The 24,259-nt window shown below is 45.9% G+C and overlaps 1 protein-coding gene across 1 annotated transcript in view; it reads right to left on the bottom strand.

The window, feature by feature from the left end:
• Positions 1-470: 470 nt before the first annotated feature.
• Positions 471-24,259, bottom strand: part of LOC123769760 (uncharacterized) — a 49,886-nt gene continuing 26,097 nt past the window's right edge. Inside the window, exons 4-14 of the mRNA XM_045761002.2 lie at positions 23,996-24,116; positions 21,802-22,039; positions 19,164-19,258; positions 17,681-17,791; positions 17,086-17,155; positions 16,723-16,869; positions 12,566-12,774; positions 10,667-10,850; positions 10,298-10,513; positions 6,359-6,694; positions 471-2,065 (exon numbers count right to left, since the gene is read on the bottom strand). Coding sequence (XP_045616958.2) covers positions 1,944-2,065; positions 6,359-6,694; positions 10,298-10,513; positions 10,667-10,850; positions 12,566-12,774; positions 16,723-16,869; positions 17,086-17,155; positions 17,681-17,791; positions 19,164-19,258; positions 21,802-22,039; positions 23,996-24,116 — 1,849 coding nt within the window. The 3' untranslated portion in view covers positions 471-1,943. The remainder of the gene's footprint in view (positions 2,066-6,358; positions 6,695-10,297; positions 10,514-10,666; positions 10,851-12,565; positions 12,775-16,722; positions 16,870-17,085; positions 17,156-17,680; positions 17,792-19,163; positions 19,259-21,801; positions 22,040-23,995; positions 24,117-24,259) is intronic.

Here is a 24,259-nt window from a genome sequence, read left to right as displayed (position 1 = left end):
CAGGTTAGTCCACCAGGTATAACTAGGTTGTAGACACCACATTTTCCCTCTTTGAGGTAGCTTCCATCACCCTGGTAACTGATGCACAAAGCATGCTTCCTCGTCTTGACCTGTCAAAAGGGCGCTAGCTGTAAAGCCAGAATCCTATATATGACAGGTATATCAGAGAAACACTGTACATGGAACAATAAAGACCTTGCTTAATTACCTTTAGTTTGAGGCTACCACGTGCTCTAACCGGGTCACCCTATATAATGACATTAATGGCCATAAATGAAAGATACATGGGTTTCGGAAGAACACTTAACTTGATTTGTTGACAGCGTGTTGATAATGGTACACCTTTGGTTTCCATAACACTTCGTCCAAGTAAAATTAACAGGAGCCGAATTTGCTCCCGTGAGCCTCTGGTCTAATATCAACAATGGCTGTCCCTCCTTCCTCACTGACGCCTGGCTTACATTTTCCAGATGACAGAAAGTGATAGAAGGGTCACATTTACTCTACTTTAATATTGATAATTAAGTTAATTTATATGAAATGTTTTATGATGGTAAAGTCCAAAGACTAATGTATTTAAGAATAATTCCCACCATAATAGGTGAAGAATTGAAAATAGTATGTGGTGATGATATCCCGTTTTCTATAGACGGTAATTCCACTACAAGTTACGTTTTCTATGGGTAACTTGTTTATACAACACAGCTATTATTATCTGTCTGTATGTTATATTAAATGGTGTCGGATTTTCCGACATAGTCTTGTACAATGTTGAGGACAAAGGATACTTGCTGGTTGGTCAGTAAGTGGCCTTAATATCCCCTCCCACGGATGATAGGCCTTAACAACTCTCTCATGACTGATAGGCCTTAACAACTCTCTCATGACTGATAGGCCTTAACAACTCTCCCATGACTGATAGGCCTTAACAACTCTCTCATGACTGATAGGCTTTAACAACTCTCCATGACTGATAGGCCTTAACAACTCTCCCATAACTGATTGGCCTTAACAACTCTCTCATGACTGATAGGCCTTAACAACTCTCCCATGACTGATAGGCCTTAACAACTCTCTCATGACTGATAGGCCTTAACAACTCTCCCATGACTGATAGGCCTTAACAACTCTCTCATGACTGATAGGCCTTGACAACTCTCTCATGACTGATAGGCCTTAACAACTCTCCCATGACTGATAGGCCTTAATAACTCTCCCATGACTGATAGGCCTTAACAACTCTCCCATGACTGATAGGCCTTAACAACTCTCCCATGACTGATAGGCCTTAACAACTCTCCCATGACTGATAGGCTCAACACCACACCATCTTCACCACCAAAACTATCTCTCTTGGCCAATGCAGTAACTACCATGAACAATACACTATTAAACCTTACTATAACCATTTAATTCCTTCATGTTTTTGCTACTTTAGTTCTTCATGTTTTGCTACTTTAGTTCTACCACGTCATTCGCAACATACAACGATATTAAATACAAAAAATACAAGCCATCTATACTAAATACACAATAGCCTAATATCCTGTGTGAAGTCGGATTCCTGCCAGTCGGATCGTTGACGCACGAACGCAGAGTTCCACACACGACTAAAATATTCACTTTGGATGACACGTTCAGTTATTTCTTAAGTCATAGCATAAATAATGTCATAAAAATAGAATGGTTATGTAAAGGATACGTATATAAGGTTAGGTTAAGAATAAGAGGTTATTTTGGTTATACAGAGTGTGTGGCGGGGAATTTGTGTTGTTGTAGGCTGTTGTTGAGAGGCTGTTATGTGTCTTATGGCGAGTGTGAAGGTGTTGTGAGATTCTGGTGTTGTTGGTGGACGTGTTGGGTATGGTGTTGTGACGGTGTTGTGTATGGTGCTGGCACTACAACTCGATGGGGGGTAACGAGCCCAACTCTTTTGTAGAGTCTCAGCAGGTTGGGAAATCAATCGGGGGAGTCTTGGGCAGGTCGCTGGCGGTGCCCACCTGCAGGACGAGGGCCATGCCCGCCTGGGCGTCCATCAACACCTGGCTCTCCAGCGCCCACACACCTGACGGAGTCGCCCACATATTACCAATACAGCGTTATAATTTATATATCTTTGTATACACAAATACACACACATGTAATTTAAGGTTACTACAGTCCCTAATGACATACAGTATGTCAAATTTCTATATTTGGGTACAGTAAGTTATGGCATAAAGGAAGGAAATCTTAAAGATATTCTTAGACATACCTTATCTTGAGATGATTTCGGGGCTTAACGTCCCCGCGGCCCGGTCCTCGACTAGGCCTTCTTTTTGTTACACACCCTCAGGATGCAGCCCGTAGCAGCTGTCTAACTCCCAGGTACCTATTTACTGCTAGGTAACAGGGGTGAAATAAACTCTGGCCAATTGTTTTCGCCTCCTCTGGGAATCGAACCCGGAACCTCAGGACTACGAATCCGAAGCCCTACCCCAATCAGCTGTCAGGGCCCCTAATCCTGTCCCCAAATCAATTTAGTTCTTGCTGGACGGGGTGAGAATAGCTTGAGCTACCTCATACCTTTGTGTGTATTTTACCTCAATAAACTTATTTCAATTTCAATTTCAACACTACCACCATTGGAAGCTGTTTAAAACGTAGGGATCCACTACCCTTTCAACTAAGATCTGGTGTTGTTTAATTGTTTAAATGTTCGAAGTATAACGTTCGATATGTGTGTGTGTGGGGGGGGATATCTCAGGAAACTTTAGACACCGTATTTATGAACATACATATGGTGTGTGTCTCTTACCGTCCTGCTCTGCCTCTTAGGCAAGGTGCTTCCTCTGCTAGTATAGAGATCACAGCCAGGATGAAGGCCAGTAACCCCCTTCACCTACAGCGATTTTTCCCATGCTTTGTCTTGTAGTTCGTCTCGCCTTAAACTCAATATTTCCGAGAGTATTTTCATCTTTAAAAACGAGAGCTGAAATGAACAGTTGTTTCAGAACAGTTTGGTGCAGTTGTTTCTGTCCAATCCATTGGTATTCCAAACATTATTAACAATTTCTTAGACACTTGTTCCGGGTTTGGAGGTCCCTGTGCCCTTCTGCACCACCTTCGAGGTCAACCCCGGAACTCACAGTTCCTGCGACGGCGCTGGAACTAATCGTATTGGCGTATGCCTTTCCATTGGAGACTTTCAGCGCCGTGGAGAGGGGGGGACCCGCTGCATGGGTAACAGCTTCTCCCCCGAATCAACCTACCCTGGCTTTGTGCCCTGGTGAGGCCACTCCAGACCGACAACCAGAGCGCAACTCCATAGTCTCCTTAGACTGATGGATGCCTACTACTAAGGGAATACTTTATGTGTTAAGTGTGTGTACAGGTTCGGAAGCGTTAGTCTGGAGGAAGTTTGATTTCATTGCGAATCTTATAATGTATTTCCGCACCCGGGTTACGTCAGTGTTTGTGGTGCTACGTTATCACAGTATGGTAACGCATGCATGAACACTTGGTTATACACGGGCTCGCCATAGCCCGTGCTACTTGGAACTTTTTGTTCCAAGTAGCGAATCTTAAACAACAACTTGGTTATGTTCATCCTGATACCCCTTGGGGGTTACCTTATGTGTCAAACCTTCCACTTCAGGTAATTGAGTCAAGCCTTCCACTAAAGGTTTTCTTAAGTCACCTTAGTGAATTAAACCATCCACTTAAGATTACCTTAGTCACCTTAGTGACTCTAATCATCCACTTAGGGTTACCTTAGTGAGTCAAACCATCCACTTAAGTGTTTCTTAGCCATCTTAGTGAGTCAAACCACCCACTTAAGTGTTTCTTAGCCGTCTTAGTGAGTCAAACCATCCACTTAAGCTTACCTCAGCCATCTTAGTGAGTCAAACCATCCAATTAAGCTTACCTCAGCCATCTTAGTGAGTCAAACCATCCACTTAAGCTTACCTCAGTGAGTGGAACCTTCCAGTACGCCGTAAATTGTGTACTCTAAGGACATTATCTTACTGTACAAGTATATTAAACCAAGGTCATGGTTAAACCCAGAATAAAGAATTAAACCATTGTAAACCAAACAGGTTTACGTCCTGTTTCACATAGTTGTGGAAGTAATTAGTGCCAGGATAACCTGGTTATCTCAAGATGACCTGGTTATCTCAAGATAACCAGGTGTCAGAAGCCCAAGTGACACCAGTGAAGTACACTTGAGTCATGACACACTTGGGTCATGAGACACTTGGGTCATGAGACACTTGTGTCATGAGACACTTGTGTCATGAGACACTTGGGTCATGAGACACTTGGGTCACGAGACACTTGGGTCATGAGACACTTGGGTCACGAGACACTTGGGTCATGAGACACTTGGGTCATGAGACACTTGAGTCACGAGACACTTGGGTCACGAGACACTTGGGTCACGAGACACTTGGGTCACGAGACACTTGGGTCACGAGACACTTGGGTCACGAGACACTTGGGTCACAAGACACTTGGGTCACGAGACACTTGGGTCACAAGACACTTGGGTCACGAGACACTTGGGTCACATGACACTTGAGTCACGAGACACTTGGGTTACAAGACACTTGAGTCACGAGACACTTGGGTTACAAGACACTTGGGTCACGAGACACTTGGTCACGAGACACTTGGGTCACAAGACACTTGGGTTACAAGACACTTGAGTCACGAGACACTTGGGTCACAAGACACTTGGGTTACAAGACACTTGAGTCACGAGAAACTTGGGTCACGAGACACTTGAGTCACGAGACACTTGAGTCACAAGACACTTGGGTTACAAGACACTTGGGTTACAAGACACTTGGGTTACAAGACACTTGGGTTACAAGACACTTGGGTCACGAGACACTTGGTCACGAGACACTTGGGTTACAAGACACTTGAGTCACGAGAAACTTGGGTCACGAGACACTTGGGTTACAAGACACTTGGGTCACGAGACACTTGGTCACGAGACACTTGGGTCACAAGACACTTGGGTTACAAGACACTTGAGTCACGAGACACTTGGGTCACAAGACACTTGGGTTACAAGACACTTGAGTCACGAGAAACTTGGGTCACGAGACACTTGAGTCACGAGACACTTGAGTCACAAGACACTTGGGTTACAAGACACTTGGGTTACAAGACACTTGGGTTACAAGACACTTGGGTTACAAGACACTTGGGTCACGAGACACTTGGTCACGAGACACTTGGGTTACAAGACACTTGAGTCACGAGAAACTTGGGTCACGAGACACTTGGGTTACAAGACACTTGGGTCACGAGACACTTGGGTCACAAGACACTTGGGTCACGAGACACTTGGGTCACGAGACACTTGGGTCACGAGACACTTGGGTCACGAGACACTTGGGTCACGAGACACTTGGGTCACGAGACACTTGGGTCACGAGACACTTGGGTCACGAGACACTTGGGTTACAAGACACTTGGGTTACAAGAGCGTCACCACGGTAATGTCACCCTAATTACAGGTGGCTAAAAGGTACACTAAAAACGGATCAGTTATCTTGTTCAGATGGCTGTTGGACTCGAGGTTAGGCTGACAGTCAGGGGCCTGACGGCGCTCGACGTTCGTAATCCTGAGGTTCCGGCTTCGATCCCCGGTGGAGGCGGAAACAAATTAGAGTTTCTTTCACTGATGCATCTGTTCACCTAGCAGTAAATAGGTACCTGGGAGTTAGACAGCTGCTACGGGCTGCTTCCCGGAGGGGTGTGTAACAAAATGGAGGCCTGGTCGAGGACCTGGCCGCGTGGACGCTAAGCCCCGAAATCATCTCAAGATAGGCTCAAATTCTATATTAATAATAAAATTCCGAGGAAATTCACAATGGCGTGATGTATGTGAGAAAATCCTTGGAAATCAGGTGTTAACCAGGACGCTGGCCTTTTAAATATCTATTACTATTACACATTAACGAGACGTATCGTACGTCGAGAAAATATCGTATTATTACACATTAACTTAACGGCCACACTGATATAAGCTCAAGTACCCGTGGAGTTTGGCTAAGTCACCGCTGTAATTCGAAGTATGTGCTCCGTTCTCTAGATTTCAGCTATCGTACTCAATGGGTAAAATTAACATTCATACAACATTGGGGAAAGGCAAGGAAGTTATGAGGAGAAAGCTATAATATTTGGAAGGAATATGATGACGAGGAGATGGGATATGAGGGAGGGATGAAGGAACGGTGCTCAACCACTTGGACCATCGGGTATCAAACGTCGACCACAAGCAACTGGAGCGTCGCTCTACCGACCAGTCCGTGTGGTTGGGGCGCCTCCCTCGGGGGATGAAACCGGGAAGGGTTGAACTGACCTGCGTTTTCTGCGGCGATTCTTACAATAGTGTAGCCTCCAGGGGGTATGGCGACCGAGTCCTTTATGACTGGATCCTCCATTGATCTCACCAACTTCCCTTCCTTCTCCAACTGCATCACCTTCTCCCTGGTGAGGAACTCGCTCTTCAACCCGGCGGTCAGAGCTTCCAAGGCGCCCTCGACGACTATGGTATTATTGTCTGACGAAGGTGAGGTCGCATTGACGCTGCTAGGAACCTCTGAGACCTCGGGTACCCTGGAGGCATCCACGTGGCTCAGTACCCAGAACTTGTACCCGTGAAGGTGGACCGGGTATGGGGTACCATTGGTCGGGCCTGGGGAGTGGAAGGCTGGGTTTAGGAAGCTGGGGATGAGGAAGAGCGATATTGCCTACCTAACTCTCGCAGCGTAAATGACCTGCATCCTGTCATAGGTGCTGTCAAACCTACCCCCTCACTTCCAGTGTTCATGGAGCAGGTGACTGTTGTGGTTGGTTTCCTACAGCCATCTTCAAACTTGGGATAGACGAAATTATGCCAAATTCCTCAACTGATGTAGTTTTCACATTGAAAAGTTAAAAGTTAATATAAATAAATAAATATATATATATATATATATATATATATATATATATATATATATATATATATATATATATATATATATATATATATGTCGTACCTAGTAGCCAGAACGCACTTCTCAGCCTACTATGCAAGGCCCGATTTGCCTAATAAGCCAAGTTTTCATGAATTAATTGTTTTTCGACTACCTAACCTACCTAACCTAACCTAACCTAACTTTTTCGCCTACCATACCTAACCTAGCCTATAAAGATAGGTTAGGTTAGGTTAGGTAGGGTTGGTTAGGTGCGGCCATATATCTACGTTAATTTTAACTCCAATAAAAAAAAATTGACCTCATACATAATGAAATGGGTAGCTTTATCATATCATAAGAAAAAAAATAGAGAAAATATATTAATTCAGGAAATCTTGGCTTATTAGGCAAATCGGGCCTTGCATAGTAGGCTGAGAAGTGCGTTCTGGCTACTAGGTACGACATATATATATATATATATATATATATATATATATATATATATATATATATATATATATATATATATATGTCGTACCTAGTAGCCAGAATGCACTTCTCGGCCTACTATGCAAGGCCCGATTTGCCTAATAAGCCAAGTTTTCATGAATTAATTGTTTTTCGACTACCTAACCTAACCTAACCTAACTTTTTGGGCTACCTAACCTAACCTAACCAATAAAGATAGGTTAGGTTAGGTTAGGTTAGGTAGGGTTGGTTAGGTTCGGTCATATATCTACGTTAATTTTAACTCAAATAAAAAAAATTGACCTCATACATAATGAAATTGGTAGCTTTATCATTTCATAAGAAAGAAATTAGAGAAAATATATTATTTCAGGAAAACTTGGCTTATTAGGCAAATCGGGCCTTGCATAGTAGGCCGAGAAGTGCGTTCTGGCTACTAGGTACGACATATATATATATATATATATATATATATATATATATATATATTAAAATATATATCAATATATCATTACGCCTTAATTTTCGTGATTTAAACACACACACACACACACACACATACACATACACGTGTGTGGAAAAAAGCTAACATAGTTTCAATCTACAAAAGTGGCAGCAGGGAAGACCCCCTCAATTATAGACCTGTATCATTGACAAGTGTAATAGTCAAAATATTGGATAAAATTATAAAAACTAAATGGTAGAACACCTGGAGAGAAATTATATAATATCAGACAGACAGTATGGTTTTCGATCTGGAAGATCCTGTGTATCGAATTTACTCAGTTTCTACGATCGAGCCACAAAGATTTTACAGGAAAGAGATGGTTGAGTTGACCGCATCTATCTGGACCTAAAAATGACTTTCCACAGAGTTCCACATAAAAGGTTGTTCTGGAAACTGGAACATATAGGAGGAGTAACAGGTAAGCTTCTAATAAGGATGAAAAATTTTCTGACTGATAAAAAAATGAGGGCAGTAATCAGAGGCAATGTATCGGACTGGAGAAATATCACAAGTGGAGTACCACTGGGTTCAGTTCTTGCACCGGTGATGTTGAACATTGTCTTCATAAATGATCTACCAGTTGGTATACAGAACTATATGAACATGTTTGCTGATGATGCTAAGATAATAGGAAGGATAAGAAACTTAGATGTTTGTCATGTCCTTCAAGAAGACCTGGACAAAAAAGTATATGAAGCACCACTTGGCAAATGGAATTTAATGTGAATAAATGCCATGTTATGGAATGTGGAACAGGAAATATAGACCCCATACAACCTATAAATTATGTGAGAAATCTTTAAAGAATTCTGACAAAGAAAGAGATCTGGGATGGTTCTAGATAGAAAACTATCGAGAAAACGTTGTGCGAGGAGCCTATGCCACGCTTTCTAACTTCAGAATTGCTTTTAAATACATGGATGGCGAAATACTAAAGAAATTGTTCACGACTTTTGTTAGGCCAAAGCTAGAATATGCAGCGGTTGTATGGTGCCCATATCTTAAGAAGCACATCAACAAACTGGAAAAGGTGCAAAGACACGCTACTAAGTGGCTCCCAGAACTGAAGGGCAAGAGCTACCAGGAGAGGTTAGAGGCATTAAATATGCCAAAACTAGAAGACAGAAGGAAAAGAGGTGATATGATCACTACGTACAAAAGAGTAAGAGGAATTGATAAAGTTGATAAGGAAGATTTCCTGAGACCTAGAACTTCAAGAACAAGAGGTCATAGATTTAAACTAACTAAACAAAGATGCCGAAGAAATATAAGAAAATTCACATTCGCAAACAGTGGTAGACAGTTGGAACAAGTTAGGTGAGAAGGTGGTGGAGGCCAAAACCGTCAGTAGTTTCAAAGCGTTATATGACAAAGAGTGCTGGGAAGACGGGACACCACGAGCGTAGCTCTCATCCTGTAACTACACTTAGGTAATTACATATACTGTATATATATATATATATATATATATATATATATATATATATATATATATATATATATATATATATATAATATGTTGAATATGACCGAAAAGGTAAGATTAATGATTCTAACACGAATCTTCTCAATATTTCTTACGTTGTTCTTCACTGTCGAGTTAAGTTGAAAAATTAACTCTCCAAAGTTCATTTTTATACTTTACTAAGACTATGGTAAAGTGTAAAAATGAACTTTGGAGAGTTACCTAAGGGAACTAAGAGAGTTACCTTTGGAGAGAGTACCTAAGTTGCCCGACCTTATTAACAGTGGCCAAATACCTGTTAATCTACGTATTTATTCCTCCCTGTTTAGGAATGAAAGGCACTTTACATGCGACTCACAGCCAGAGGGCAATGATATACTGGGAACTGCAGCAAAATTTAGTAGACTTGAGCAAAGTTAACTTTCACACCAGTTACTCAATCATCATTATTGTGAAGCACATCTATGCGTCATCTAATATAAGGTTAACAGACTTCCAGACGTTACCGCTGCTTGGATTAGTGTCGGCTGCAAGTACCTCTGGGAGTTTGCACCACCTGCTGATGTAGACTTGACTAAATGTAAACTGTCATTACAGCTATTCACTTATTGTGCGTCACTATGCAATCGAATGTGAAAAAAATCGGAGAATTGAGAGATAAATCTGTCAGTGGTGCCCAAGAAATGTGTAAGTACTTCATTCAAAATGATGTACTGCCAGGAATATTAGCCAAGTATCCAAAGTTTGCTGACTGTTTGACTGTAGGTGCAGCCTGTACAAGACTGTATAGCCAGGTGGGTGTGGAGCAGGATTAGTGACTGTGTAACTGACCGCAGGTGTAAACTGCTTTGTATAGAGACTGTTGTGGGCCGCTTCACGAGCGAGTCCCTGACCTACCTTCGCCAATAAGGACGAGATCGACGACAGCCCCGAGGGGCACGTCTAGAGAGTGGATACACTCGCAGAAGTCTGCGTTACACTGTCCTCGGCGCACCGCATCAGCGTTGCAGTTCTCCGACCGGAGCGGCTTTCTGTTCACGAGCAGAGGCTTTGGAGGCGGGCGGAAGGTAAGGTGGTTGATCTGCGGGGTCTTGACTCGCTTCTCCTCGCTCTCTGTGGACCCACGGGATTATCCAGACTTAGGAACATGTCAGGGCGTCAAGAGAAGTCACATTAGCGGCCTTGCAAGAAAGTCAAACTTAAATCACCGACTTATGAACTTTTAGGACTCATTGTACCGTCTTGTGTGAATAAAATATGCATTACCATCGTAGATGTTATAGTAGAGTAAGGAGTAGAAGTTCTGGTTGTGGACGCTCTTGGAGGAGAAGGCCAGGTAGAAGGTGAAGGTGGCCTTCAGGTTCAGGATCTTCTCTGGGAGTGGCACTTGTGCCCGGAGGGCCGCCAGGCACCGCTGACCCTCGCTGCCACACTTACCACTGAACTCCTCCTGAGGGACACCACCACACAGTGTTACCAGCATGATAACACCACCACACAACAATACCAGCATGATAACACCACCACACAACAATACCAGCATGATAACACCTCCACACAACAATACCAGCATGATAACACCTCCACACAACAATACCAGCATGATAACACCACCACACAGTGTTACCACCATGATAACACCACCGCACAGTGTTACCAGCATGATAACACCACCACACAACAATACCAGCATGATAACACCACCACACAACAATACCAGCATGATAACACCTCCACACAACAATACCAGCATGATAACACCTCCACACAACAATACCACCATGATAACACCTCCACACAACAATACCAGCATGATAACACCACCACACAGTGTTACCACCATGATAACACCACCACACAGTGTTACCAGCATGATAATACCACCACACAACAATACCAGCATGATAACACCTCCACACAACAATACCAGCATGATAACACCTCCACACAACAATACCAGCATGATAACACCACCACACAGTGTTACCACCATGATAACACCACCGCACAGTGTTACCAGCATGATAACACCACCACACAACAATACCAGCATGATAACACCACCACACAACAATACCAGCATGATAACACCTCCACACAACAATACCAGCATGATAACACCTCCACACAACAATACCACCATGATAACACCTCCACACAACAATACCAGCATGATAACACCACCACACAACAATACCACCATGATAACACCTCCACACAACAATACCAGCATGATAACACCTCCACACAACAATACCACCATGATAACACCTCCACACAACAATACCAGCATGATAACACCACCACACAACAATACCACCATGATAACACCTCCACACAACAATACCAGCATGATAACACCACCACACAACAATACCACCATGATAACACCTCCACACAACAATACCAGCATGATAACACCACCACACAACAATACCAGCATGATAACACCTCCACACAACAATACCACCATGATAACACCACCACACAACAATACCACCATGATAACACCTCCACACAACAATACCAGCATGATAACACCACCACACAGTGTTACCAGCATGATAACACCACCACACAACAATACCAGCATGATAACACCACCACACAACAATACCAGCATGATAACACCTCCACACAACAATACCAGCATGATAACACCTCCACACAACAATACCAGCATGATAACACCACCACCACAACAATACCACCATGATAACACCACCACACAACAATACCACCATGATAACACCACCACCACCACCACACAACAATACCACCATGATAACACCACCACACAACAATACCCCCATGATAACACCACCACACAACAATACCCCCATGATAACACCACCACACAACAATACCCCCATGATAACACCACCACACAACAATACCCCCATGATAACACCACCACACAACAATACCACCATGATAACACCACCACACAACAATACCCCCATGATAACACCACCACACAACAATACCCCCATGATAACACCACCACACAACAATACCCCCATGATAACACCACCACCCTAAGACCATAAGCATATCGGTCCTAAGAGGTTCGGTGAGTTGTGTGGAATTGTTCACTTCTGGTTTGGTAAAATCATCTGTAATTTGAGGCTGTTCAGATTGTGAGAGAGAGCTGCATATACTCACAGCTCCGGGCGAGGGATTGGTGGCGGGCGTGGGCGTGGGCGGGATGGGCGGCAGAGGCTGGTAGAGGGTGTAGTTGGAGGGAAGATACTGAAGGGCAGCGAACTGCTGGAGCCCCGAGCAGTGGCCGCCCCCGGTCACCCTCAACCAGTACGTCCCTCCTGAGGCATCCGGGTCCTGCTCAGCTGAGAACATTGCGTCGTAGCGCTCACCTGTAGGGTGAAGCTAGGGTGAGACTAAGGTGAGGCTAGGGTGAGACTAGGGTGAAGCTAGGGTGAGACTAGGGTGTGGCTTGGGTGAAGCTAGGGTGAAACTAGTGTGAAGCTAGGGTGAGACTCAGGTGAAGCTAGGGTGAGGCTAGCGTGAAGTTAGGGTGAGACTAGGGTGAAGCTAGGGTGAGGCTAGGGTGTGACTAGGGTGAGACTCACGTGAAGCTAGGGTGTGACTTGGGTGAAGCTAGGGTGTGGCTTGGGTGAAGCTAGTGTGAGACTAGGGTGAAGCTAGGGTGAGGCGGGGTTTGACTAGGGTGAGACTCAGGTGAAGCTAGGGTGTGGCTAGGGTGTGGCTAGGGTGAAGCTAGGGTGAGGCTATTGTGAAGCTAGTGTGAGACTCAGGTGAAGCTAGGGTGAGGCTAGTGAGACTAGGGTGAAGCTAGTGGGAGACTAGGGTGAAGCTAGTGGGAGACTAGGGTGAAGCTAGTGTGAGACTAGGGTGAAGCTAATGGGAGACTAGGGTGAAGCTAGTGTGAGACTAGGGTGAAGCTAGTGTGAGACTAGGGTGAAGCTAGTGTGAGACTAGGGTGAAGCTAGTGTGAGACTAGGGTGAAGCTAGTGTGAGACTCAGGTGAAGCTAGTGTGAGACTAGGGTGAAGCTAGTGTGAGACTCAGGTGAAGCTAGTGTGAGACTAGGGTGAAGCTAGTGTGAGACTCAGGTGAAGCTAGTGTGAGACTAGGGTGAAGCTAGTGTGAGACTTGGGTGAAGCTAGTGTGAGACAAGGGTGAAGCTAATGTGAGACTAGGGTGAAGCTAGTGTGAGACTAGGGTGAAGCTAGTGTGAGACTAGGGTGAAGCTAATATGAGACTAGGGTGAAGGTAGGGTGAGACTAGGGTGAAGCTAATGTGAGACTAGGGTGAAGGTAGGGTGAGACGGGTGATAGGCAGTATACTCACCCGGACCAGGCAGTATACTCACCTAGAGCAGGCAGTATACTCACCTGGAGCAGGCAGTATACTCACCTGGGGCAGGTAGTATACTCACCTGCGGCAGGCAGTATACTCACCTGGAGGAGACAGTATACGCACCTGGGGCAGGTAGTATACTCACCTGGAGGAGGAAGTATACTCACCTGGAGCAGGCAGTGTACTTACTTGGATCAGACAGTATTCTCCTGGAGCAGGTAGTATACTCACCTGGAAGAGGCAGTATACTCACCTGGAGGAGGCAGTATACTCACCTGGAGCAGGCAGTATACTCTCACCTGGAGCAGGCAGTATACTCACCTGGAGTAGGCAGTATACTCACCTGGGGCAGGTAGTATACTCACCTGCGGCAGGCAGTATACTAACATGGAGGAGACAGTATACTCACCTGCTTGATGCCTGCTTGATGGGGTTCTGGGAGTTCTTCTGCTCCCCAAGCCCGGCCTGAGGCCAGGCTTGACTTGTGAGAGTTTGGTCCACCAGGCTGTTGCTTGGAGCGGCCCGCAGGCCCACAGCCCGGTTGGTCCGGCACTCCTTGAAGAAAACAATCTAGTTTTCTCTTGAAAATGTCCACGGTTGTTCCGGCAATATTTCTGATACTCGCTGGGAGGATGTTGAACAACCGCGGACCTCTGATGTTCATACAGTATTCTCTGATGGTGCCTATGGCACCTCTGCTCTTCACTGGTTCAATCCTGCATGTTCTACCATATCGTTCACTCCAGTACGTTGTTATTTTACTGTGTAGATTTGGGACCTGGCCCTCCAGTATTTTCCATGTGTATATTATTTGATATCTCTCTCGTCTCCTTTCTAGTGAGTACATTTGGAGAGTACTGGAGTGAACGATATGGAAGAAAATGCAGAATAGAACCAGTGAAGAGCAGGGGTGCCATAGGCACAATCAGAGAACACTGTATAAACATCAGAGGTCCGCGGTTGTTCAACACCCTCCCAGCGAGCATAAGAAATATTGCCAGAACAACCGTGGACATCTTCAAGAGGAAACTAGATTTATTCCTCCAAAGAGTGCCGGACCAACCGGGCTGTGGTGGGTATGTGGGCCTGCGGGCAGCTCCAAGCAACAGCCTAGTGGACCAAACTCTTACAAGTCAAGTCTGACCTCGGGCCGGGCTTGGGGAGTAGAACTCCCAGAACCCCATCAACCAGGTAACCGGGTATCTAGCTTTCAGACGATCCCAGTAATTTAGGTGCTTTATCGCGTCTATGCGTGCCGTATATGTTCTCTGTATTCCCTCTATTTCAGCAATCTCTCCTGCTCTGAAGGGGGAAGTGAGTACTGAGCAGTACTCAAGACGGGACACCACAAGTGATTTGAAGGAGGAGGAAGTGTACTTACCTGGGGTCGGTAGTATACTCACCTGGGGTAGGTAGTATATTCACCTGGAGTCGGTAGTATACTCACCTGGGGTAGGTAGTATATTCACCTGGAGTCGGTAGTATACTCACCTGGGGTAGGTGAGTATACTCACCTGAGGTAGGTAGTATACTCCCCTGGAGGAGGCAGTACACTCACCTGGCGAAGGCAGTATACTCACCTGGAGAAGGCAGTATACTCACCTGGAGAAGGCAGTATACTTGTAACACCATAAAGGTGTTTTGTATTTAATATGTATATACAACATGAGTTAGCCGGACAATATTTTGAGAGGCGTCAGTCCGTCAGCCATTAAGAAAATCACACTTAGATAAGTTAATGACCACAAGTTGATCAAGAGTCAGGTCAGGTGACTTGACCTTGCCTCTGCTAAGTCAGTAATTGCAGACAGGTAACCGGGTATGTATTTCAAACAAGCCGCCGGTTAAGGCGTGGCTTGGTAGATGGCCTATAGCTATCTACTTAGTAGGTGGAGCTAGGTCCAAGTATTCCCCATAAATACTCAGGGAACTGTATATTCGAGAGCAGAGGATCAGAGTATAGCATAGGACCAGCAGACTGCAGAGCATCAGCAGACAGCAGCCGAGACAGGCTGTCGGCTGACGGGGGGGGGGGGGCTCTACCTGTCAACTGTAGACCCCCCTCCCCCCCTATTCTACTTAGGCTCATTCCATGGTGAGTGAACATTAAGGTGACTTAGTTCGTGTTTTCCAACCGTTAAGAGTTTTGTGATTATCAGGGGCAGACAACTGTAGTGTCCTCAATGTCTTGTGTAATGAATCACATTGTATAGTAATCCTGATATAGTGAACCTTAAGTTCGATGGCTTGAATTATGATACTTATCATGTTAAATGTAATTGATGAATTTGTTGTTTAAATTGTCTCTAATTTTGTTCCCTAGAGCTTTGTGAGTTGAGGCGAGAGAGCCTCTGAGTTTACTGATTTTATGATTTTATATGAGTACATGGTTAGAGTTGGGACATGTTGGGTAATTTTTTGATTCAGACAAGTTCCATTCCTTATCTTGTATGTACTGACTTAGGATGGATGGTGGCAGCCCCTTTTCTACAGTTCTACTTATCTACACTTCTAACTTTCTACGTCTACTTTCTACTCATCTACCTTCTACTTTTCTAATCTCCCCCCTTTGACCTCAGTCACTCCCACTCATTCTAAACTTTCCCATTTCAACTGACCACTCCTCGCTACTCCCAGACTCTACTCCTTACTCCTCCCAAATACTCCTCCCACCTCTCTACCTCCCTCACCCCAAACCCTCACTCATTAATTCATTATTCATTTCGTCCTCTTGTTTCGTTTCCGATACGTTACATATTCACCTGGTGCAGGCAGTGTATTCACCAAGAGAAGGCAGTATACTCACTTGGAGAAGGCAGTATACTAACCTGGGGCAGGCAGTATACTCACCTCGGGCAGGCAGTATATTCACCAAGAAAAGGCAGTAAATTCACCTAGGGCAGGCAGTATACTCACCTAGAGGAGGCAGTATACTCACCTGGAGTAGACAGTATACTCGCCTGAAGAAGCCAGTACACTCACCTGGATGAAGAAGTATGGCTGAGACGTTGACGGGAGAGACGGGTGCACCGTCAGCAGCCAAGAGTATGAGGTCATGCTTGTCAAGAGTGACCGTCACCGGACAGTTAGTGCTGGCGGCGTTGATGACCCTCAGACGGTAGCGGGTGCCTGAAGAGTACAGTGATGAACTTGTTGTAAGTTGTAACTTACACTTGTTGTAAGAACTTGTTGTGTAAGTTGTTATTGGGACCGCAGATGGAGGGAGGGCGGGCATATACACACTGATCCTATATATATATATATTTATATATACTCTTCACATGAGGACAGTTTTGAGAAGATAATTAACACTGGCGACGGGAGAAGTTCTTGGCGGGAACGTACCTTTTTCTACCATGAATCTTGAGTAGGAAACGCGGGGCGGGCCGTCGGAGCCGGCGCCTGCCCACTGGTGCTGCGGGCGGAGGAAGTGTTCAACCTTAGTGGCTTATATAATATGTTTACTTTTGTGTTTAATATTATTATTCTCTACCACAGACGTGGCTACACAGTTACAGTGCTAACCAGCATATATACATTTTCTTTTGTCCTTTATGGATAGGGTGAGAGATCTGTTAATCATACAATTCAGGGATTTATTGAACAATCCACCACAGAAGGTGATTGTAGTGCTTTTAAAATGTGCGTCAAGCTTGAATGGTCTCCAAGTCAACATGCATCAGAAAATCTTACCCCTCCTCCCCTGAAGGATTCGAACCCAGACATCCCCTTGTCATACTGGACATATGCCAAGAGGCATTCTCTCTTTCTGTTTCTCTCTTAGAATTACCTGACAATCGCCAGTTAACAGTTTCATGCTGACATCTTCTGATACGTGACACTCCCATGTAAACACTCCCCTGATGGTCCGTGATGACGTACCTCTGTTGGCACTCACCTGTTGATACTCACCTGTTGACTCTTCCGTGTTGGCACTCACCTGTTGAGGTCCTCTTCCGTTAATGAGCAAGACGTCGGGCTTGGGGTCTCCTCCTTCACTGTTCTTGTTGGCGTATTGTGCTTGTGTTGACTTGTGGGACCAGTCGTTGATCTGCAGTGGTACAGCATGTGGTGAGTGGTGGTACAGCATGTGGTGAGTGGTGGTACAGCATGTGGTGAGTGGTGGGGTACAGCATGTGGTGAGTGGTGGGGTACAGCATGTGGTGAGTGGTGGGGTACAGCATGTGGTGAGTGGTGGGGTACAGCATGGGGTGAGTGGTGGTACAGCATGTGGTGAGTGGTGGTACAGCATGTGGTGAGTGGTGGTACAGCATGTGGTGAGTGGTGGGGTACAGCATGTGGTGAGTGGTGGGGTACAGCATGTGGTGAGTGGGAGTACAGAATGTGGTGGGGTACAGCATGGGGTGACTTGTACTCTCAAACAGTATATCGCTTTATATAAATGAATATTGTAATGTGGGTTAACTAGTTATTGCACACGTGTGTTCGAGAGATGCTTTTCATAAGTAACTTGTATGGATTTTGATGTTTATCAACGAAACTTTGTTGAAATAAAGAAAGTTAAGGGTTTGATGTTTATCAACAGCCTAGTAAAGTTAACTTTTAAAGTATTTCTTTAATTGTGAGGCTATGTGGATTTCAGCCCATCATCGTTAAATGATAGTACTACAGCAAGTATGTAGTCGAACGTTCAAAAATGGACTGTTGGACGCAATAAAGTTCACGTTCTGTATTGTTGCTTTAGCCCAAATGGCAGGCTTAGAAAATGGGAAAAAAAAATTGAAAATTTGAAAAAAAAATAGTGGCCCTAACCTAACCTGTCCAAGCAATTCCAGGCCTAATATTCCCCTAATGACTAAAATTGCACATATATGCGCTATACTAGGCCTAGGAATGTTTAATTCAGTTTAGTCTTTGGCTTTTCTCTCGTGCCTTCTACAAAATATATAGTGAAAAACATGAACGCTGATGGCTGGAACAGTCCATTTTTGTACGTTCGACCAAAACAGTTGGTATAAGTGCTATCATTTCAGGAGGATGAGCTGTATATTAATACTATGTTTAACATTACCAACTAGATTGATATTAAACGCATTTTCACGTTCCTGCAAGTCTCATTACCTCAATTATTACCCGTTGGTCTCATTGTTAGTCATCATTACAGGCGTTGATGATAGCTAGTATGTGAATCAACTCGCTCACAACAAGCCGAGAGGAGGGATTGAGAGATCAACGGTATAGGTTAAGTAATAATTGTAATTAAGAAGCAATAAGATGCTTATCTTAACATACTAAGAAGGTTAGGTGAGGTCGGTGTTTTCTATGAAGCTTTTCAAGGTAAACTAAAATATTCACAATCAATTAGTATGTCACATATGCACTTATTAAATAAGTCAATATTGACTATAAGCAAGTGCGAGAACGGGTTGCAAATTCAGGTAGATGGAGGAGTGAGCACTTACGGTGAGGAGGTGTTCCGAGAGCATCTGCTTGGGGTCCTTGGTGATGGGCTGGTGGACGACGAGGGGGCCGAACACCCCATCACCTCGCTCCAGACCTGCAGGGAAGGAGGGGGGGCCGAGGCCCCGCTTAATCCAGGCAGTTTGAACCATGGGTAAAGTATCTATTCCCCCCCCCCCCCCTTTCACGTCATGTCTATTCTTTAAACACACTTAATCTTACCTCCTCAACTTAACCTAACTTATCCTATCCTAACCTTATATAATCTAACCCAATCTATAATATTTTAACCTAACGGAATCTATAATAGTTTAACCTAACCTAATCTAGTGTAATCTCGCCAAATCTTACGATATTAAGAGATGAAAGTGGTCTGAAATGTTTGTGTGGGTGGGTGGGTTGTTTGTGTGGGTGGGTGGGTTGTTGGTGGGGGTGGGTGGGTTGTTGGTGGGGGTGGGTAGATTGTTTGTGTGGGTGGGTGGGTTGTTTGTGTGGGTGGGTGGGTTGTTTGTGTGGGTGGGTGGGTTGTTTGTGTGGGTGGGTGGGTTGTTTGTGTGGGTGGGTGGGTTGTTTGTGTGGGTGGGTAGATTGTTTGTGTGGGTGGGTGGGTTGTTTGTGTGGGTGGGTGGGTTGTTTGTGTGGGTGGGTGGGTTGTTTGTGTGGGTGGGTGGGTTGTTTGTGTGGGTGGGTGGGTGGGTTGTTTGTGTGGTGGGTGGGTTGTTTGTGTGGGTGGGTGGGTTGTTTGTGTGGGTGGGTGGGTTGTTTGTGTGGGTGGGTGGGTTGTTGGTGTGGGTGGGTGGGTTGTTGGTGTGGGTGGGTGGGTTGTTTGTGTGGGTGGGTGGGTTGTTTGTGTGGGTGGGTGGATTGTTGGTGGGGGTGGGTGGATTGTTGGTGTGGGTGGGTGGATTGTTTGTGTGGGTGGGTGGATTGTTGGTGGGGGTGGGTGGATTGTTTGTGGGGGTGGGTGGATTGTTTGTGTGGGTGGGTGGATTGTTGGTGGGGGTGGGTGGGTTGTTTGTGTGGGTGGGTAGATTGTTTGTGTGGGTGGGTGGATTGTTGGTGGGGGTGGGTGGATTGTTTGTGTGGGTGGGTGGATTGTTTGTGTGGGTGGGTGGATTGTTTGTGGGGGTGGGTAGATTGTTTGTGTGGGTGGGTGGATTGTTGGTGGGGGTGGGTGGATTGTTGGTGTGGGTGGGTGGATTGTTTGTGTGGGTGGGTGGATTGTTGGTGGGGGTGGGTGGATTGTTTGTGGGGGTGGGTGGATTGTTTGTGTGGGTGGGTGGATTGTTGGTGGGGGTGGGTGGGTTGTTTGTGTGGGTGGGTAGATTGTTTGTGTGGGTGGGTGGATTGTTGGTGGGGGTGGGTGGATTGTTTGTGGGGGTGGGTGGATTGTTTGTGTGGGTGGGTGGATTGTTGGTGGGGGTGGGTGGATTGTTTGTGGGGGTGGGTGGATTGTTTGTGTGGGTGGGTGGATAGTTTGTGGGGTGGGTATATTGTTGGTGGGGGTGGGTGGATTGTTGGTGGGGGTGGGTGGATTGTTGGTGGGGGTGGGTGGATTGTTGGTGGGGGTGGGTGGATTGTTGGTGGGGGTAGGTGGATTGTTTGTGTGGGTGGATGGATTGTTGGTGGGGGTGGGTGGATTGTTGGTGGGGGTGGGTGGATTGTTGGTGGGGGTGGGTGGATTGTTGGTGGGGGTGGGTGGATTGTGTGTGTGGGTGGATGGATTGTTTGTGGGGGTGGGTGGATTGTTGGTGGGGGTGGGTGGATTGTTTGTGTGGGTGGGTGGATTGTTGGTGGGGGTGGGTGGATTGTTTGTGGGGGTGGGTGGATTGTTGGTGGGGGTGGGTGGATTGTTTGTGTGGGTGAGTGAATTGTTGGTGTGGGTGGATTGTTGGTGTGGGTGGGTGGATTGTTGGTGTGGGTGGGTGGATCGTCTGTGTGGGTGGGTGGATTGTTGGTGTAGGTGGGTGGATTGTTTGTGTGGGTGGGTGGATTGTTTGTGTGGGTGGGTGGATTGTTGGTGTGGGTGGGTGGATCGTTGGTGTGGGTGGGTGGATCGTCTGTGTGGGTGGGTGGATTGTTGGTGTGGGTGGCTGGATCGTCTGTGTGGGTGGGTGGATTGTTAGTGGGGGTGGGTGGATTGTTGGTGTGGGTGGGTGGGTTGTTGGTGTGGGTGAGTGGATTGTTGGTGGGGGTGAGTGGATTGTTGGTGTGGGTGGGTGGATTGTTGGTGTGGGTGGGTGAATTGTTGGTGTGGGTGGGTGGATTGTTTGTGTGGGTGGGTGGATTGTTGGTGTGGGTGGATGGATTGTTGGTGTGGGTGGGTGGATTGTTTGTGTGGGTGGGTGGATTGTTATTGTGGGTGGGTGGATAGTTTGTGTGGGTGGGTGGATTGTTGGTGTGGGTAGATGAAATATTACGCTTATGTAGGACTTATTTTACACCCCCACCGTCACACCCACACCACCACCCACACCACCACCCACATCATCACCCACATCATCAACCACACATCCACACTTGCAGAGAAATACTCCAATCTGTACTCAAAATAATAACAATCAAAATTTTTACGGTTAAAAACCTACTGTGTTGTTTGAGGCGGGACCCAAGAGCCGTAGCTCACCCTTCCCTACGTACCAGCCTGGGCGTGCCAGAAGTGCGTGCCAGGATCAGAGGCAAAGAAGGTGTATCTGAAGCCCGAGCCCGGGGATATGGGGCACTGGGTGACACCGGGAGTGCCATCCATGTAGGGCGTCGGGCGGCCATTGGGCAGGGCCATGGAGGGCCCCATGGTCAGCCCGTGCCAGTGAAGGGCCAGGGCCGTCGAGGGCAGGTTGTTCATCACGTCCACCACCACCTTGTCCCCCACACACACCTGAAGGAGGGGCACCTACGGTCAATATATGGAATGATGACACGCGGTCTCAATATGTACATTGATGACACGGTGTCAATATATAGAATGATGACACGCGGTCTCAATATGTAAATTGATGACACGCGATCTCAATATGTAAATTGGTGACACGGTGTCAATATATAGAATGATGACACGCGGTCTCAATATGTAAATTGGTGACACGGTATCAATATATAGAATAATGACACGCGGTCTCAATATGTACATTGATGACACGGTGTCAATATATAGAATGATGACACGCGGTCTCAATATGTAAATTGGTGACACGGTGTCAATATATAGAATGATGACACGCGGTCTCAATATGTAAATTGGTGACACGGTGTCAATATATAGAATGGTGACACGCGGTCTCAATATGTAAATTGGTGACACGGTGTCAGTATTTCAACTGCAAGTTTATTTTAGTTACATTATTGATAGATAAATTTAACTTATTAAAAAATATTAGTTACAAAATAGTTATAATATCAAGAATGCCCTTCCAAAACTTCCTGAACTTTTAGGCAAATAAGAATTATGAGAAGTGAGGTGACAGTTTTGAGATGTTAATTAATATAGGTGAATACTAAACTGACTTACTGGAGCTCTATATTAATATGCACTTGAGCTTAACTGACCTAAATACATACACACATGTATGTATTTTATTCTTGACAGAAAAAACGGTCCAAGGGGGATGGGGGATTTTTCAGCTGAGTTGACTTTGTATGTTGTGTATTTACCTTAAATACAACAAAGTGGATTACCAACAGCAATGAGTCTGATTCCCCCGATGCATCAAAGGAAGGGGTTGACGATGAGTCACAATAACGTGGCTGAAGTATGTCGACCAGACCACACACTAGAAGGTGAAGGGACGACGACGTTTCGGTCCGTCCTGGACCATTCCCAAGTCGTTTGTCATTCTCAAGTCATAATCGACTTGAGAATAGTCCAGGACGGACCGAAACGTCTTCGTCCCTTCACCTTCTAGTGTGTGGTCTAGTCAACAAGAAGGGGTTTGAATTTCGACCGGAACTAAACCAGCCCAGCAGTTGTTTTACAGATGTTGTGATCTCTGCCGAGGATTGGGTTCACCATATCTCCTTCACATGTTGAGGTCGTTCCCTAGTATGCCCTCCTGAGGAGCCCAGATGGACCAAGACACTTTATAGACCTCTTGTCTCTTGAGGAATATGTGATCAATGTTTAGGGGGGAGGAGGAGGAGGGGGAGTCCATGTCTTGTGAGGAGGGAGGAGGGGGAGTCCATGTCTTGTGAGGAGGGGTCCATGTCTTGTGAGGAGGGAGGAGGGGGAGTCCATGTCTTGTGAGGAGGGGTCCATGTCTTGTGAGGAGGGAGGAGGGGGAGTCCATGTCTTGTGAGGAGGGGTCCATGTCTTGTGAGGAGGGGGAAGGGAGCTCTTATTGCCTTGAGGGGCTGCTTTCCTCTCAGTGCCTGGGCTGTGGTACTAACCTGTCTGGTCGGACCCGGGATAGTCAGGATGGGACACTAACCTGTATGGCCGGACCGGGGATAGTCAGGATGGGACACTAACCTGTATGGCCGGACCGGGGATAGTCAGGATGGGACACTAACCTGTATGGCCGGACCGGGGATAGTCAGGATGGGACACTAACCTGTCTGGTCGGACCCGGGATAGTCAGGATGGGACACTAACCTGTCTGGTCGGACCCGGGATAGTCAGGATGGGACACTAACCTGTATGGCCGGACCCGGGATAGTCAGGATGGGACACTAACCTGTATGGCCGGACCGGGGATAGTCAGGATGGGACACTAACCTGTATGGCCGGACCGGGGATAGTCAGGATGGGACACTAACCTGTCTGGTCGGACCCGGGATAGTCAGGATGGCACACTAACCTGTATGGCCGGACCCGGGATAGTCAAGATATAACACTAACCTGTATGGCAGGACCCGGGATAAGCTTGTTGACAGTGACGACCATCCTACGGATGCCGTCAGCGGCGACACAGTCTGGTCGATCACAGTCCGTCAGGTTCCGAGGACAGTCATAGCACGCCCTGAGGGGAAAACCTTAGGTTGTAACCACGCCTCAACGATCGTTTTACGAGGGTTCTAATATATTGCTATTCATTTTACTGATTATATACGGGCTCACCATAGCCCGTGCTACTTGGAACTTTTTGTTCCAAGTAGCGAGTCT

Source organism: Procambarus clarkii, chromosome 45, assembly GCF_040958095.1.
Source record: "Procambarus clarkii isolate CNS0578487 chromosome 45, FALCON_Pclarkii_2.0, whole genome shotgun sequence".
NCBI classification, from domain to species: domain Eukaryota; kingdom Metazoa; phylum Arthropoda; class Malacostraca; order Decapoda; family Cambaridae; genus Procambarus; species Procambarus clarkii.
This window is presented reverse-complemented; position numbering and strand designations above follow the sequence as displayed.